Raw genomic sequence first — 17876 nt, 5'->3', positions numbered from 1 at the left:
TAAGGCAAGTGACGTTGTAGGGAGCAGTGTTAGTAGTAGGGTTTCTCCATTAAGTGATGTAAGTGGAATCATGTGCTTCAGTAATATTGTTCCACCAGCATTTGAGGCAATTGAATTTGAAAGCACTAGTAATAATAATATTGCTCCACAGTTAAATGATGTGAGTGGAACCATGCACAGCAGTAATGTTGTTCCACCCATATGTGAGGCAGTTGAAAGCACCAACAAGTTTATTATTGCACCAGAGTTGAGTGATGTGAGTAGGGTCGAAGATTTTCCACATTCAAGTAGTACAAGTGGAATTAAAGACAAGAGTGCACCTCCAGCAAAAAAGAAATTTGAGTGTTTGTTGTGTGGTAAATTGTTTGGCCGTAAAGCTGACCTCAACCAGCATTCCCTGATTCATGCTGGTATTAAAAAGTTCAAATGTGATGAGTGTGGTAAGTTGTTTGGAAAGAAAGGTAATTTGAATGCTCACAGTTTCGTTCACTCTGGGATAAAGGACTTTGTGTGTTTGGAGTGTGGTAAGCGGTTTGCTCGTAAGGATGATCTTCTTAAGCACTCGTTAACTCACACAGGAGTGAAGAATTTTGAGTGTTTGGAGTGTGGCAAACGATTTGGTACAAGTGGTGACCTCGGCAAGCATTCAGTAGTTCATTCAGGGGTGAAAAAGTTTGAGTGTTTAGAGTGCGGCAAACTCTTTGCACGTAAGGCTCAGCTCAGCAGGCATTCGTACAATCATTCAGGAGAGAAGAAGTTTGAGTGTCTAGAGTGCGGTAAGCAGTTTGTTACCATTAGCGACCTCAACAAACACATAGCCACTCATTCAGCGGTGAAGAAGTTCGAGTGCATGGTGTGTGGTAAACTCTTTGCTCAAAGTGCAGGCCTTAGCAAACACTCATTAATTCATTTGGGAGTGAAGAATTACGAGTGCTTGGAGTGTGGGAAACGGTTTGCGTCTAAGAATGATCTCTCCAAGCACACACTGACTCATACAGGAGTAAAAAATTTTGAGTGTTTGGAATGTGGTAAATGGTTTAGTAGAAAAAATAATCTTAATGCACATACATTGATTCATTCGGGAGTAAGAAATTTCAAATGTGATGTTTGTGGTAAGCAGTTCAGAACTAAATCAGACGTGGCACACCACATCAGCATACATTTTAAAGTGAAGGAGAAGAAGTTTGAATGTCTTGATTGCCATAAAGCATTTCCCACCAAAAGTAAGTTATCCCGGCACTCGGAAACCCATACCAAAACGTAGAGTATTAAGTGTGAACAGTGTTGAAAAATATTACGACAAGTTGTATGATAGATTATGTAGTCTTTGTAACACCTCCAGAGTGAATTAGGTTGCTTATTACAAACATAGAAGTACTGTGGTATTGGTGTGGATGTGCAAAAAAGCACTAGTGCAAATACTCTGAGATGGTTACAGTATGTGGCAAGGCTGGAGAAACAAGGAAAGTGTATGTGAGTGAGGTGGAGGGGGAGACAGCATGAGATGGGGGATGAGTTGGTGAGATATATGAGAGAGGGAGGTGTGAGTTCGAGAGAGGACAGGATGTTGTGGAGGCGATTTTTTTGCAGCCACCCTTTATGAGATTAAGACGTGATGATAGATGGTTAGATAGATAGGACATTGTCTTGTATGCTCCATATATCATTTTCACATCGACATTGTTTGCATCAGTAACAGACAAGAGGGCAGTGAGGTGTAATGTGCAGAGTAAACAGCTAAAGAAAAAGTGTTAAGAAAAACATAAGCCCACTTAAAATATGATTCTTATGCTGCAAGGTATTTGGGAGCAGTAGTGTCATTGTTAATCCTGTCTGTCTTACATGAGAGTGATGATGCTATGCTGTTTTTACTCAGACTTGGTCTAGATTTTCTTTGTCATGCAGTTTTGTTCATGTAACTTGGAGGCAGAAAGACAGTACTATACTGTACTCTTTTTACTCTAACGTGACTTAAAACTGCCGTCTTTGTTTTAAAAGCTGTAACAATAGATTAATACTAGAATGCAATGCTTGTCATGCAGAAGTGCCATGGAAAGGTTGTAGAACTGTAGGATTGTCATTTTATTGGCACTGAGCTACATGAAATAAGGTACTGTACATCATCATCATCATCCAGACCTCCTTTCCCACCCAAGGGCAGGGTGAGGAGTAGCAGTGTCCAGACAGCCCAAAATTGCCCAATCCAATGGGTCACGCTTCCATTCACTCATAATTCAAGCCCCCGGAATCCTAGCTCTATCGGATACGCCAAAAACATTCATCACGTTCTGTATCATATATCGTATCCAACAGAGACAATCCAGACGCTACCACGTTAAAAAAGGGTGCCAAAAAATCCCTGATCATGCATATCTCCTCACAAAATTCATCGAGCCAGCTCGATCTCCTGTCAGTTCCCTAGCCTCACCTACTTCCAAACCTCTCTTCCTCACACATTCATCCACCATATCTCTCCACCTTCTCCTTGGCCTACCTCGCCTCCTCCCTCCTTCAAATTCGCTCAGATATGCTGTACCTTCTTCACCACTCTATTGTTATCCATTCTATCCACATGACCATACCATCTCAGTTCACTCTCTTCAATTCTGGTGTCCACTGACTTCCTCACTCCACATCTTTCACGAATCACATTATTTCGTATCCTGTCCACCCTCTGTACTTCACATACATTCCTCAGCAGTCCCATCTCCACTGCTCTTACTCTTGACTTTTCATTTTCATGCCACATCATAGTCTCATCCATATGTTAAAGTTGGCACTAACACTCCTTCATGTAAGCCTCGTGCAGCTGCAACACTCAAGCCTCTGTTTCTTATTAAGGCCTTCATTGCACCAGCTACTATTCTTCTTTGTGTCACTACTTTCAACTTCTTTTGCACATTTTCCTCTCTTTTCTGTCACTGTACCCGGGTATTTGAACTCTCTCACCAGTTCCAGTCTCTCTCCATTTACTGTGACATTGCACTGGGAGTCACCGTCTCTCTCAATAACCATCACTTTACTCTTTTCTACGTTAACTCTCAAGGCACGACGCTTACAGACATCAGCAAGACTCTGCACTAGCCTACCAAGTTCTTGTCCGGTACTTGCAAGCAGTACTGCATCATCAGCATACAACAAATTTGAGATATTCCATCCATCACCATTCATTACCAATGCCATCCCTCTCTCCATTACTCGTGTTTTCACTTCTCCCATCACCCCATCCATATATACATTGAACAACCATGGGGATATCACACAACCTTGTCGCACGCCCACACTGATTGTGAACCATTCACTTAGATGCCCATTAACCCTGACACATGCTTCACTACCATCATAAAAACTCTTGATGGCACCTAACAGCTTACCCTCTACACCTTACATGCACAAAACTTTCCACAATCCTTCTCTGTCCACTTTGTCATATGCTTTTTCCAGATCCATGAATGTCATAAACTCCTTATGGTCCTTCTCACAAGCCTTCTCTACTATCTGTCTCACTGCAAATACTTGATCCACACATCCTCTGCCACTTCTAAAGCCACCCTGTTCATCACTCTCTAGGACTTTTGATATCTCTCTTACTCTCTCTATAATAATTCTTCCATATACCTTCCCTACCACACTCAGTAAGCTTATGCCACGATAATTATTACACTCACTTCATTCACCTTTATTTTTGTACAGGGGTACAATCACAGCCTTTTTCCACTCTGCAGAAACAGTTTCACTCATCCATGCCTTCTTACATATCTCCAACAAGCACTTCATTCCATTCTCTCCACTACATTTAAGCATCTCTGATACACCTCATCAACCCCATCTGCTTTCCCATTTTTCAGCTGCTTCACAGCACTCTTCACCTGTGTGAGTGTCATGTCTCCTGGCACTGCATTCCTTCTCTGCACCCCCCCAAAACCAATCATGTTTACAGCTGCTCTGCTCTCTCTATCCCTATTCATCAGGTTTTCAAAATATTCTTTCCATCTGGTCCTTACTTCATCTCCATGGGTTAATAATCTACCACCTGCATCCTTCATACCATCCCATTTCTTACCGCTTTCACTTCTACATTTCCGCACCTCTTTCCAGAATAACTTTCTATTTTCAGAGTAGTTTGCATTAATTTTTCTTCCTAGATCCTCATATACCTTCTCCTTTTTCCTCATCACTAGTCTCTTTACGTGCTTCTTGCTCACAACATATTCAGTTCTTATTTCAACTGAACCCCTATCCTGTAACCACTTTAGCCACTTCTTCCTCTTTTCCTCCACCGCTCTCTTTACCTCTTCCTCCCACCATGCCATACCTTTCTTCTTTGTTGTTACTCTTGCCACACCACACACCGCTTTAGCATTCCTAACTAAGCAGTCCCTATATGCTTTCCACAGTCTGTCCAGATCCAATTCATTCCAATTCAGTAATTCTAACTCGTCCTCTACTTTGGTCCTGTATTCATCTGCCATTTCTTTGATCCTCAGCTTCTCAACTTTCAGTCTTTCTCCCTGACTGCTTCTCTCTTTCCTGAGCATTCTGCATCCATTTCATAACACTTAGTCAGGACTAACATCTTATTCTAGTGTAAATTTGTTGTTACAGCTCAGTATTCAGGATGGAGAGACAGAAATTGTAGGCCAAATTACAGTACAGTCAAATGGGTCTAGGTAAGTAGCAGAGCGGTGGTGGAAGTGCAATGCCAGGCAGAGTAAGACTGAAATTGTAGGCAGGATGGTTGGCTGTGTCTGCCCTCTTTATCAAACCTGATGTGTTGTAATTCTGAGAAGGTTCTTCAGTTTCCTCAGAGAGTTCGTTACAGTTGACATTTGATTGATGAAATTAATTGACCATATGCTCATTTTGGACCGTACAAGGAAATGAAAAATATTGACATTGATAATATTCATAGAATCAGCAAAACTTAAATTTAAAATAAATATATAAACATCATGTGATGGTAACTTTGACATAATATCAAGAACTTGTTAAAACACTATAATGCTTTGATTTGGTTATAAATAATGAGAATGATAACCTGTCTTGATGTAGTGCTGCCTACTTCTTCCTTAGCCTTTATCATTCTTTTTCTGTGCTTGCCCTCCTCTCTTCCTATTTCTCCCATCTTTCCTGTCACTTGTTATTGCTTTTCTTTCCGTTATAGGTGGCTTTACATTGAGTGACAAGCCAAATGATTTCCTGTAAGCCAAGAAACCATTTACAACACTGGGTGGTAACCATATAACCAAACCATACGTGCTCCCTACGTGTCAAGTGGGTTGGTGGAGGGTTAGTGCCCCTCCCTGTAAAACAAATAACTCAGAGTCAAATGGCCACCCCGTACGGGATTATGGCGTCTGGCAATAGATAGATAGATAACCTGTTTTTCAAACACTGTGAAAAGATATACAGTCTTCAGTTTTGTACATTCCTTATTTACTGCAGAATGGAAGCAAGCCATTGTTCAGCAGTTGCCAGTACGTGATATTTTGTCAAAGCTGTTTTCACACAATATTTATCTAATGTATTTAAAATGCAGTTTATGCTAATACTGTACAATAAATACTGATCTATCTGTCTATCTATCTATAGCCCAATGCCCTAATCCTGCAAAGGGTGGCCGCAGGCAAAACGCCTCCAAGTCGCTCTGTCACCCACCATTTGACTACCCTCCCCCAACTCACCCCCCCCCCTCCCTCATATACCTCTCAACTCCATCCCTCCACCTCATCCTCGGTCTACCCCTTCCTTTCCCTCCCTCCACCTCACGTACATACACCCTCTTAGTCAGTCTTTCATTCTCCATTCTCTCCACATGTCCAAACCACCTCAGTGTATTTCTCCTAATCTTCTCAACCACATCCACATCCACCCCACAACGTTCCTTCACTTCTTCATTCGTCAACCTGTCCCTCCACGTTACTCCACATGCTCCTCTCAAGTAACTCATTTCCACTGCTGTCACTCTTGACTTGTTCCCCTCTTGCAAGGTCCACGCCTCGCTTCCATACTGATCATTGTTGATATTCTGAACGTCCTCGTACAGCCCAAAGCTCACAAGTGGTTAGTTATACAGTATACAAAGAGGGATACTATGCTGTTACAGTTGCCATAACATATTCCATTGCCTCACTACCATTATGTATAAATTGTATGTATACATACTGTACTATATTTGCATCCTGTATGTACATGTCAAGTATTAGTTTTTAATGTCATACAAAGGTCTTTAATGAAATACTGTGATATAACAGTCATTCATGGTAAATTTGATTGGAACTACAACTACCGCACTGGGGTACAGTGTACTCTTAACTGGATAAAACAGTTGAATTGGAGTAGGACTGTAGATTATTATTATTATAAAAATATTTATGTTACTGAAAACAGATTGTTTATTTCAATTTTTAGAGCTGTAGGGTGTGCAAAAACATTGTAAGATTTGTTTTTGCAAAAGTACTTTCAGTGTTAAACAGCTATTGCAAACTGGTACCATATTTTTACTGTTACTATACTTTTATTATTTGTAAGCCAAGTGAATTTACATTAAATAGCTGTAAATATATGGTATTTGTCTTGGTATTGTCCCCACGGAGAATTGCCAAGATAGAAGGGTCTCCAGGCTGCATTTTATGTACACATCTTTCTGTCTGTCTATAGCCAGACACCTAAATATCAAAAGAGTTGGCCACAAACAGATTGCCTGCATGTCACCCAGTCACAGTGACATCTGGCTGACCTCTTTCCAACTTACACTCATTCATATACCTCTCGTCATCCTTGGTCTCCTTCCTGTCTCCCCTTCTATTTCACTCACATAAACTCCCCTTAATCATTCTCACATTTTCCATTCTTACGATGACCTTTGTAAAAAATGGTAAAAGCAATGGCAGTTTACCCTCTCAGAGAGGCAGGGGTTCAAGTCTTGGCTAACATAATCCAGTACATTTAAGGGTAGATGACCAGCCTGCTTCCTTTAACCCCTACACCGCGGGCTTGTTTACCAATGACTTGTGTGTGCCGCGGGGTTATTTGGGCTCCGACAGACTCTCAAAAAATATTTGCCAAAAATCAGTTATTAGTCCTAGAATAACAAAATTACATATGCTTATGGCACATACCTTCAGCTTTCTCCTGGAATGATTGTTGAGCCTTCGTCGGTTACCGTAGGACTTGTGGAGACCTCTGAAGTAGGGTAACGAAGTCTCCACTTTACACTTCCCGACAACCTGTAATATGATTACCACAGCCAGATACAAACACTATAAACACTATTCTTCAATTTTCAAGTAGTTTGGGATCCATACTAAAAAAAAAAAACACTGTGAAAGCAATGGAAATTACGAGCGCGTCTGATCGTCGCACTGGCACTAGTTCGCTTTTGTTACTCTGTCATTTATTATTCATAAAACCCCTCACACTTTATATTTCTATTACTATATAACACTTATATATATCTACAGTCTTTATCCATAAGTTTCCTTCAGTAGTATTAGTTTATTGTCACTGTAGGGATTCAATTTCTTTCAGTAAAATACTGTACGTAGCATTCACTTTCTCGTCCTGTATACTGGCATTGAGAGTGAATGTCACTTTCATCTTCACTCTCATAACTCATAGCATTCAGACATGCTAGAGTGAAACTTTCACTTTCATTACTCCTAGGGTATATACTCGTATTCTTATAATACTACTCATTTACATTTCTATTTACGTTCTCTATTTTATTTATGTTATTTACATTTCTATTTTATTTACACTGTGTAGTGCACTGTCACTTGAAATAACTTATAAAACTATTTTCCATTGTTCACGTATATTTACATTCATTACTTTCACTTGCTGTTTACACATTATTTACACATTATTTACAATTCCACTTGCACTGTTTTACTCAATAGAAAGATCGTAGTCACTCTTTTATTAATTGTCAGCCCTTTACCTCTTTCCACACGAGGTTTAGTAGGGGGTAAAGGTCACAGGGCCATTTGCATGGGGGTGAAAAAAGGCCTTGAAGTCAGCAAGAAGAAACATACGTACCCTCGCTTCAGAAGATGAGAGTAAACTGATAACGGAGGGCCAGCGTGGAGGCCTGCTTGGGGGTTATTCAGAGTTACCAATATTGGTTCTTGAAACAGCTAAGTCTAGCACTGATATGATTGGCAGGAAATCTAGACAATACATTATAAATTTGGTAGTTCCAGGTGAATGTAAATACAGTATCACTTAGGCTTCTCCCTTCCCTCCTTACATGTATATTTATTACGAAAATAGATTAGAGGCCTACTTAGGAGATATATATTCAGAGCTACCAATGTTAGATCTTGAAACAGCTTTGTCTAGCACTGATATGATTGGCAGGAAATCTAGACAATACATTATAAATTAGGTACCGTAGTTCCAGGTGAATGTAAATATCACTTAGGCTTCTCCCTTCCCTCCTTACATGTATATTTATTACGAAAATAGATTATAGGGCATATTTCAAGGGGAAAAAAACAGCGAAAATTAGCGAACGAGTGCACGTGAGGTGTTGTCAGGTGATAATTAGCCAATTCCAGGTGTATGGCACTCTCACTTACCTTATTTCTTTCTTGTATATATTATTTGGTATAAGAATACGACATAGGGCTTATTTCAATGGATGAAATCAGTGAAAAATTCCAGGGAAGATTTACTTAGCGTAGCACGGCCGGGTAGGTGAGAGGATAGGGTAATGGAGGGGGGGTAGGGAGGGGAGTCAAGAACGGGGAGAAATGGCTAAATTGTCAACAATGGATGGGAGTACAGATGAGATTAGGAGTGCCGACTAGTGTTGGACATTGGCAGTACTGATAGATGATACAAGCCCCCACTTGGAAGCCCGGGTGAATTCAAAATAACACAGAATCACAAAAGCGACACCCCGCGGTATGATCCCTTGCTCCCAAGCGTCACGAAAGTGACACCCCGCAGTTAAGGGGTTGATGACATTGTATGATTCAAGAAACCTCCAGTCACATCTCAGGGATCAAACCTGTGCAAGGCAGTCATTCTGAGTGGGGCATTCCAACCACTAGGAGTAGGACTGGATCATGACACTCAAATTGATAGAAGGGCCATACATTTTTCATTCCTCCTTTTCTTTCCTCTGTGTAAACACTTGTACAGAAGAAGGAACAAAAAATTCATATGTAATTTCCTTTTACATTTTCCACCAAGCACAGATAGGTACAGTATATGTGAAGCTATGGAATGTGGTAAATTTTTTTTTGGCCTATCTGATGGTGCCAGGATTCTGTGGGCTTGAATGATTTGTGAATGGAAATGTGGTCCATTTAATTGGGCAAAATTAGGCTGTCTGGATGTTTCTACTCTTCACCCAGCCCTTGGGTGGGAGAGGAGGTCTGGATGATGATGATATAGATGAAAAAAGCAAAACTTGCTATTTTACATACGGTATACAGTATTTATTTTCACTCTTCTGAGTCTGTCAAAGGGCCAATGAAAATCGACTCAAGGGCCAGATTTGGCCTGTGGGCCACCAGTTAAAAAGCCCTGCACTAGATCACTAGGCATCTGTACAGATCATCATCATCTTCATCCAGGTTGGGTCCAGAGAGCCAGAGAAACTTGACAATAAGATCTTGACCAAAGTTTGCCCAGTTAAAGTGGCCACAGTCCCATTCACACACCGCTGATGCCCTAGATTCTTGACTCCACCTGATAGATCAAAAAACATTCCACCGGTAACTTGACACTCACCTACCCAGCAGTCTTATGCCTCTGCAGAAATTGTTCTTCCACTGCATTTCCTGGTTATTAATTGCCCTACTTTTTCTTCAGTGTGGCAGTTGGTGTTTCAGTTACTTCATCACTGTAGTGGGTTTGTTTTCAACAGATGGAACCAGGCCACTATCACAATTTAAATACTGTAGTAGTAGTAGCTGTTGTTGTTGTTCTTTTTATTGAGTAACCCCAGTCTGGCCAATCAGACCCATCAACCACAGGCAAGCAACTGCTCTTGCAGGACTGTCTCATGCAGTGAACTGATGTTCTCAAGTGACATAGTGCCTTCCCATAGTGAGGCACAGGGAAGAGTGTGGAAGTTTGGTTCCTGGATGGACGCCGCATTTGTCTCTACACCTAGTTACCAGGGGCACCATAGCAGGCTCCACATCCCTTGTTATATGGTTGCCATTCAGTGCTGTAATTGGTTTTCTGGGTTACAGGAAATCATTAGGCTTGTCACTAAGGTCCGCATATTTGTCCATGAAGGAAACTTCCAAACACCTTTTCCTAAGTGATTTATTTTACTTATTACCTCTTACTCTCCCCTCCTGTGTAGCATTAATCTTTCCAATGTTGCCATGCTCAGGATAAATACCATGCAAAAGGATATTAGCCAACTATATCCAAAAATGAATCGCTTAAGAGGAGGTGCTAGGAAGCCTCAACCAGACGAGAACATGAGCCAAAGTGTTGAGCCACCCGAAATGGAAAGAGTAATTAATATATATATATATATATATATATATATATATATATATATATATATATATATATATATATATCAGTAGTAGTAGTAACAGTATCAGCAGCAGCAGTAACAGTAGCAGTAGCAGCTGAAGCAGAATTAGTAGTAGTAGTGTGTGCAGTGCTGGAGGAGGTATGTGACAAGAGCCACCACCACCTTTTGTTTGTCTACTACATACTTTTACAGAAATAAAAATTTCATTTCAGTTCAGTTGCTAACGAGGTGGTGTTAAGAAATCTTCAAAGCCACAGAGAATACCCATGCCAACTGCAGGGCCACACCTACGTGAGGAATAATGAAGCCCTGAATAAAGTTAGTGTAAGAAATTAATCATAGGTTAAAGATTTCAAAGATTTATCGAGGGCAATCCCTATCGACCTCAAAGAACATGACAAGAGGAGATTTATGAATTCAAGCTCATAATTGATGTGCTATTTTCGAAAATGTTGAGCGTAGAATGTGTGCGCAGGGTGACCGTCAATTGAGTTTTATGACAACATTCGTTCAGTGTTGCCAACTTAAACTTAGATCCAGGAAACATCTATTCTAGCGGATTTGGGAAAACGAGATAACTTGTCTTTTCTCTCTTTTTTTCGAATTTCTACAGTCTAGCAGAAATTTTAGCTGATATTCATGCATGATTAGGTTATCAAACTGCAATGGATAAAGATGACATTTTCTCATTATCTACTGTAGGTCAGTGGTGAATAGGCCTACATGTTTAAAAATGTAAGGGTATCTCCAGGAACTGCCTTGTCCGCCTGTCACCCACTAACGTTTTTCGAAAACGTGCTTCATTCCCTTAGAATTTAGCAACTAGCTTGATTCCATATTAAGGCCCTGAATCTTCGACTTAACGCCTATAGCTTTTTGCTACTTCAGCAAAGCTCCATTTTAAGGCGCTGAAGCTCCACTGTCGGTCGAGTACTTTTGCACTTGTTCATAAAATCATAAATCAAACTTAATATTGGGGATCAAGTAGCGGTCTTGGCTTTGGCAGTTGGTAACACTGCGGTCGTTTAAAAGCCATAAATGAGGATAGGGACCCTAATCAGAACTTCCTCTCCACCCAGTGATATATCAGACAAAGGAAACCATAAGAACTCCATACAAAATCTGGAAAACAAGAGAAAATAATTCAAGAAACAATGGACAACACACGTGAACGCAAAACATGAAGGGAAGATTCGAGGAGCTGAGGACGGGAAGGGGATGGGTTTCTTACCTACATCAACATCAATACCTGAGGCAGTTTTGTGGCCGCTGTGAGTTTCAGCAATTTTATTCACATTAAAGAGTCCATATGGAAGTTTTACTTTTGTAATTTCGAGTATTTTGTTGTAAAAGTTAGTGGGCTCCAACCGAGTCCAACATAGCATTTGCAGGTGCTTGCTTTATAGACCAATGCTTGTTCTGTCCCTCCCAGTTTTTACTTATTGTACAGGTATGTGTGTGTGTGTGTGGTGACATTTTCCAGCTTTTTTGTTTGTTTGTTTTTTACTCTCTCTCTCACTCACTCTCTCTCTCTCTCTCTCATATGGAACAGGTTATGTGGTGAAAATCCAGGTACTGGTAAGTTCCCACCAACGTAATAATAAAGCTTATTGCACTTTTATCTTCAAGTTACCCAACAAATATAACCCATTAAAGCAATCAGTTTTAAAAGTTGCAGAAATGCATAATTTTGAAGTTAGAGTATAATTTTTATACCTGAGCCAGGCATGGATAACTAACATGGAAGCAACTTTTGCATTGAAACAGCAGGAGAGCTGCCATGAGATAGAGGGATGGAGTGGAGAGGTATACGAAAGAGAGAGGTGTGAGCCGGGAGCAGGGCAGTGAAATGATAGGGGACAGGGCAACATGGAGGGATTAAAGCATCTGGCAATAGATAGATATTTTTATCAATAAACTTTGATGTAATTATCATTGTGATAGCTTTGAAAAGTTGAAGAAATTTGTAATTTTGTTGATATCAACCATAAAACCACCAGTTTCATATGCAGACCATGGCAGGGAGCCACCCACCATGTCAAACTTTTAGGTTAATTTGACTCTAAAGTCAATTCCTCACTAATTGTGTGTGCCTGCTAACCTAACCTAATATAACCTAACCCAACACAACTTACTCTAACCTTAGTAAACTGAACAGTTTGGGGACAATTGAGTTTCATGGCCAAATCGACCCATTGCCCTCTGTTGGATGCCACCGTTGATGTCAGCAAACCTAACTTTGTGTTCTTGAGTAACAGTATTTTCAGAGAATATGGGTGTCATGAATGAATTATTTAATATTTAGTAAATTAACCTTTCTGCAGAATCTGGGTATCATAGCTGAATTTACAGTTATGAAAGATAATTTGCCATAAAATTTCCATCATTTGTACATGGAAGCTCACCTGCAGTTTCACTTTCTCTCTCTCTCTCTCTCTCTCTCTCTCTCTCTCACCCTAATACAGTATTGTATATGGATAGTAAGGAAATGGAAAATGTGCATTTGAGTACTATACTTGGGTAGTGTGATGAGTAAGGATGGAAGTTTAGAGGATGAAGTGAACGGGTACCCGGTACAACAGGGAAGGAAGGATGCTGGTTCATTGAAAGCAGTGATAAGAAATTGGGAAGTGAGCATGGAAGTAAAAAAGTCGCTGCATGATAGTATTGTGATCCCCACTCTAATGTATGGAAACGGAGCTTAGACTGTGTTGGAAGGACACCAAGTCAAGAGTGAGAGCAGTGGAAATGAGTCATTTGAGAGAAGCATGTGGAGTTACATGGAGGGACAGACTGACAGACAGATGAGGATGTGAAGGAGCATTGTGGTGAGGATATGGATGTGATAGAAAGCATTACCGTAGGAGAAATACACTGAGGTGGTTTGGCCATGTGGAGAGAATGGAGAGTGAGAGACTAACTTGGATAGAGTGAGTGAGGTGGAAGGGGGAGACTGAGGATGATAAGGGATGGAGTACAGAGGTATCTGAGAGAAAGGGTGTAAGTAGGTGGGATGGCAGCCAAATCGCGGAGAACAGGGCGACATGGAGGCAGTTTGTTTATGGCCATCCCATGTGGGATCGTCTTCTGGCTGTAAACAGATATTGTATTATATATTTCTCCTTAATTTGGATACCATACAGTGAAACTTAATCCTGTATTATTTTGGATTTACACCAGCTGATGGATATCAAAAATAAAATATTATCCTATTAGTTTATGCAGTTAAAAGCAGTTTCTCTTATACTTTACACCCATTACAAACGTAAATTTTAGTATGTAGCCTAATCTAACCTAGCCTAGCTTAACCCAGCCCAACTTAATGTCACATAGATGTGCTAAACAAACAAAGCTACGAGCTAGTCATCCTCCCCTTCCCCCTTCTTAATTATGATCCATCCATCCATCATCCAATCCTACATTGCCCCATGAGGAGTGTAGGAGCCCGGGGTTAGGCAGTTGGTCCTGACATTTAAGATGAGAGTAACCAGCCTCACTCATCCCTGAGTGGCATTGCATGAGCAATCAACCCCAACCACCCCTTGGATATAAATCTTCACTGACTCAATCCAATTGGAGTGCAATAATTACCCACTAAACCACCATCTCCCAAATTCTGGTTATATGGTTACCACCCAGCTTAGTAAATGGTTTCCTGGTGTACAGGGAACCATTTGGCTTGTCACTCAGTGTAGAGTCACCCACAGGCAGAAGGAAGAGGAAAGAATGAAGGAAAGAAAGACAGAAGAGGGAGTGTAATGGGTGACATTACACTCCTTCTTCTGTCTTTCTTTCCTTCATTCTTTCCTCTTCCTTCTGCCTGTGGGTGACTCTACACTGAGTGACAAGCCAAATGGTTCCCTGTACACCAGGAAACCATTTACTACACTGGGTGGTAACCATATAACCAGAATTTGGCGCCTGGTGGTTTAGTGGGTAATTATTGCGCTCCAATTGGATTGAGCTGGTGAAGATTTATATCCAAGGGGTGGTTGGGGTTGATTGCTCATGCAATGCCACTCAGGGATGAGTGAGGCTGGTCACTCTCATCTTAAATGTCAGGACCAACTGCCTAACCCCGGGCTCCTACACTCCTCATGGGGCAATGTAGGATTGGATGATGGATGGACGGATGGTAAATAAGAAGGGGGAGGGGTAGGATGACTAGCTCGTAGCTTTGTTTGTTTAGCACGTCTATGTGACATTAAGTTGGGCTGGGTTAAGCTAGGCTAGATTAGATTAGGTTAGGTTAATCACTTCAGTTCAGTTCATTTCATTTTAACATTGATATAGTAAATGATGGAGGTAGGAACTGGAAAGTATACCACCAATTCTGTATGTACTAAGTATGGTATGTGGAAAAGCATTTGTGATGGCTTGTAGCAGAAAGTGCTTAGAATTGCTAAACCTCAGATTTTTTTTTTTTTTTTTTTTTTTTTTTTTTTTTTTTTTTAATGCAAGGAAGAAGGAACCAAAGGCCAGAAGCCTGCATGTTGTTCCTTCCAAGTTAAAACAAAGTAATTGGGAGCCAGGTTTAAAATCCTTTCATTTCGAGATGTCTGGATACACAGCATATAAATGACTGGAGATCATAGGCCGTAGGAAATACAGACAGAGGAAGACAGTATGAGTTGACCTTTTGCAAACATGAAGGACTGAGAATATTGGTTAACACTTGCATTAGAGAGTTGGGCAGAAAAGGGATGAGGGTTTGTTGTTAGGCGGGTGCTACGTGGCTGCTGTAGTGGTTGAGATATGCTAAGAGACAGTTCAGAGGAGCAGTGACCATTGAAGTAGCAATAGAAAAGAGATAAAAACAACAATGTGGTGAAGAGACAGAGGTTGAAGGGAACCAGTAAGAGAAGGAGAGTTCTATCTCTCTATCTATAGTCAGATGCCTTAATTCCGTAAGGGGCGGTCACCCAGCTCCAGATGATTTGATTTTACTAAGAATGAGGCTAATGACAGTGTTATTCCAGGTGCAATTGAAGGCACAAGAAGACCAGGAGTGAATAGGAAGCACCAAGTTTGTGGCTGTCAACATCTGCTGAACCACTCAACCACTCCCCAACTATACACCATCCACATCATTCATCGTTGGCCAAGAGAGTACTCAGTCCCGGCACAGCCACCATGGGTGAACAAACCAACAGTTTTTGAGTATAAGTGAATCCATTGAAAAGTATTGTGAGTAAAAGTATGTTACACAAGGCATATAGATTTTTTTACAAGCTGTGAAACCCTTCATATTAGAAAAGTAAACATTGTGTGTTGATAGTACAGTGGTATTGTAGTGAAGGGTTTGTTGATAGATGTATTGTTATTCTAAGGTTGTGTGTGTGTTGGTACCACTATATCCATTTTACTCTAACTTGGTGTGATATTGCCATCCCTCCATTTGAATCCTGAGTTGTAACAAGAGATAAACAATACAACATGATGTTAGTCATGAAGGAGTGCTAAGGAAAGGATATAGATTCATCGTATTGTCATAATCAACCATTGAGCTGCATGGAATATGCTGCATAAGAAAAAAAATCTCGGCCAAGTTAAGGTAGATGGATTAAAAGTGATGGTTCAGCACTGAGGCTAACATATTCCACAGAACTTGGTGGTGTTGAACAGTGAGGATTTTGGATGCATTTTTCCCAGCTCTAAGGTAAAACAGTGGAAATGAGAGTGAGCTGCTGTTTGACAGCATGATAATGATGAGTGTGGTAATATAACTGTGAGATGGACCAGAGCAGAAAGCATATTTAGTATGATTACTCATTACCTGGAATCCTGAACTCATAGGGGTTACTATAGCATTAACCTGTATGAAGTACCAAATTGAACCTAAATTGGCGTGGGAGTAAAGTAACTGTTATGTCTGTGTCTGCTGGGGTTTTCCTTCCATGAACAGAATGCACCAGTTCCATATACAGCACTGAAAGGGATAAACCTGAATCCTTATAATGGAAGTGGGTGAGGAAGGACACAAAGAAAAATTTGCTTGTGATATGGGTGATATTGATGCTGTACCACACTCAGATATTGTGAGCAGAATGGTGGGCAGTGATGACACTATAACACACACTAGTGATGCAAGTGGAACTGTGAACAATGATTGTGTTGTTCCACACTCAAGTGGTGTGAGTGGAAGTGGAAGTAATGATGATATTCCTTTCTCAGGTGATGCAAGTGAAACTATAAGGTGTACTGATGTCGGTCCACATTCAGATATTGTGAGCAGAATGGTAGACAATGATGACATTATTCCACACTCAAGTGATGCAAGTGGAACCGTGAACAATGATGGTGTTGTTTCACACTCAAGTGATGCAAGTAGAACTATGAGTAGTGATATTTTTTCACACACAGGTGATGCAAGTAGAAACCTGTGCTATGGTAATACTGATGTTTTACCACACATTCCACACTCAAGCAGAGCCACATTCTACAGTAATAATGATATTGTTCCACTCTCAAGTCCACCTACGACAAAAAAAATGTTTGAATGTTTGGAATGTGGGAAACTGCTCGCTAGTAAAAAGAACCTTACTAGACACTCCTTAGTTCACTCAGAGTTGAAAAGACACGAGTGTCCTGAGTGTGGTAAACTGTTTGCACGTAAGGACGGCCTCAACGAACATTACCTGACTCATGATGGTGTTAAATCTCACTCAGCAAATAAAAAAAAGGTTGAATGCTTTGAGTGTGGTAAACTGTTTGGCCGTAAAGCTGACCTTAACCAGCACATGCTAATCCATGCAGGTGTGAAAAGATTTAGTTGTGACGTGTGTGGTAAGGCATTTAGAACTAAAGGTAACTTAAATTCACATAGCTTTGTTCACTCAGGGATAAAAGATTTTGAGTGCATTGAGTGCGGTAAGAGGTTTGCTCGCAAGGATGAACTGTATAAACATTCTTTAACACATTCAGGAGTGAAGAACTTTGAGTGTTTGGAGTGTGGTAAGCGGTTTGCTGTCAACAGTGACCTCAACAAGCACCTAGTCATTCATACCGGTGTTAAGAACTTTAAATGTCAGATTTGTGGTAAGCTTTTCAGAACTAAGAGTAATTTAAATTCACATGGTATTGTTCACTCAGGGGTAAAGAAATTTGAGTGTGTGGTGTGTGGTAGGGCATTGGCTCGCAAGGATGATCTCACCAAGCACTCACTGATTCACACTGGGGAGAAAATGTTTGAATGTCTGGAATGTGGGGAACGATTTGCTAGAAAAAATTTCCTCAGTAAACATGCATTGGTCCATTCGGGAGTAAAGAATTTCAAGTGTGATATTTGTGGTAAGCTGTTCAGAACTAAATCAAACATGAGAATACATATCAGCATTCATTTTAAAGATAAGGCACCAGTACAAAG

General features: G+C 40.6%; 1 protein-coding gene across 1 annotated transcript; it reads left to right on the top strand.

Annotated features, from left to right (window-relative positions):
• The first annotated feature begins 45 nt into the window (after positions 1–45).
• LOC145402143 (uncharacterized) lies at positions 46–1298 on the top strand. The gene has a single exon (XM_080274266.1). It carries the CDS (start codon positions 71–73, stop codon positions 1262–1264), a length of 1194 nt encoding a protein of 397 aa, XP_080130392.1. The 5' UTR covers positions 46–70; the 3' UTR covers positions 1265–1298.
• Positions 1299–17876: the final 16578 nt, after the last annotated feature.

The sequence above is a fragment of the Coenobita brevimanus genome, chromosome 57 (assembly GCF_032717465.1).
Source record: "Coenobita brevimanus isolate Jiangsu-jjx chromosome 57, ASM3271746v2, whole genome shotgun sequence".
NCBI lineage: Eukaryota > Metazoa > Arthropoda > Malacostraca > Decapoda > Coenobitidae > Coenobita > Coenobita brevimanus.
Note: the sequence above shows the minus strand (reverse complement) of the source record. Positions and strands in the feature narration are given on the sequence as shown.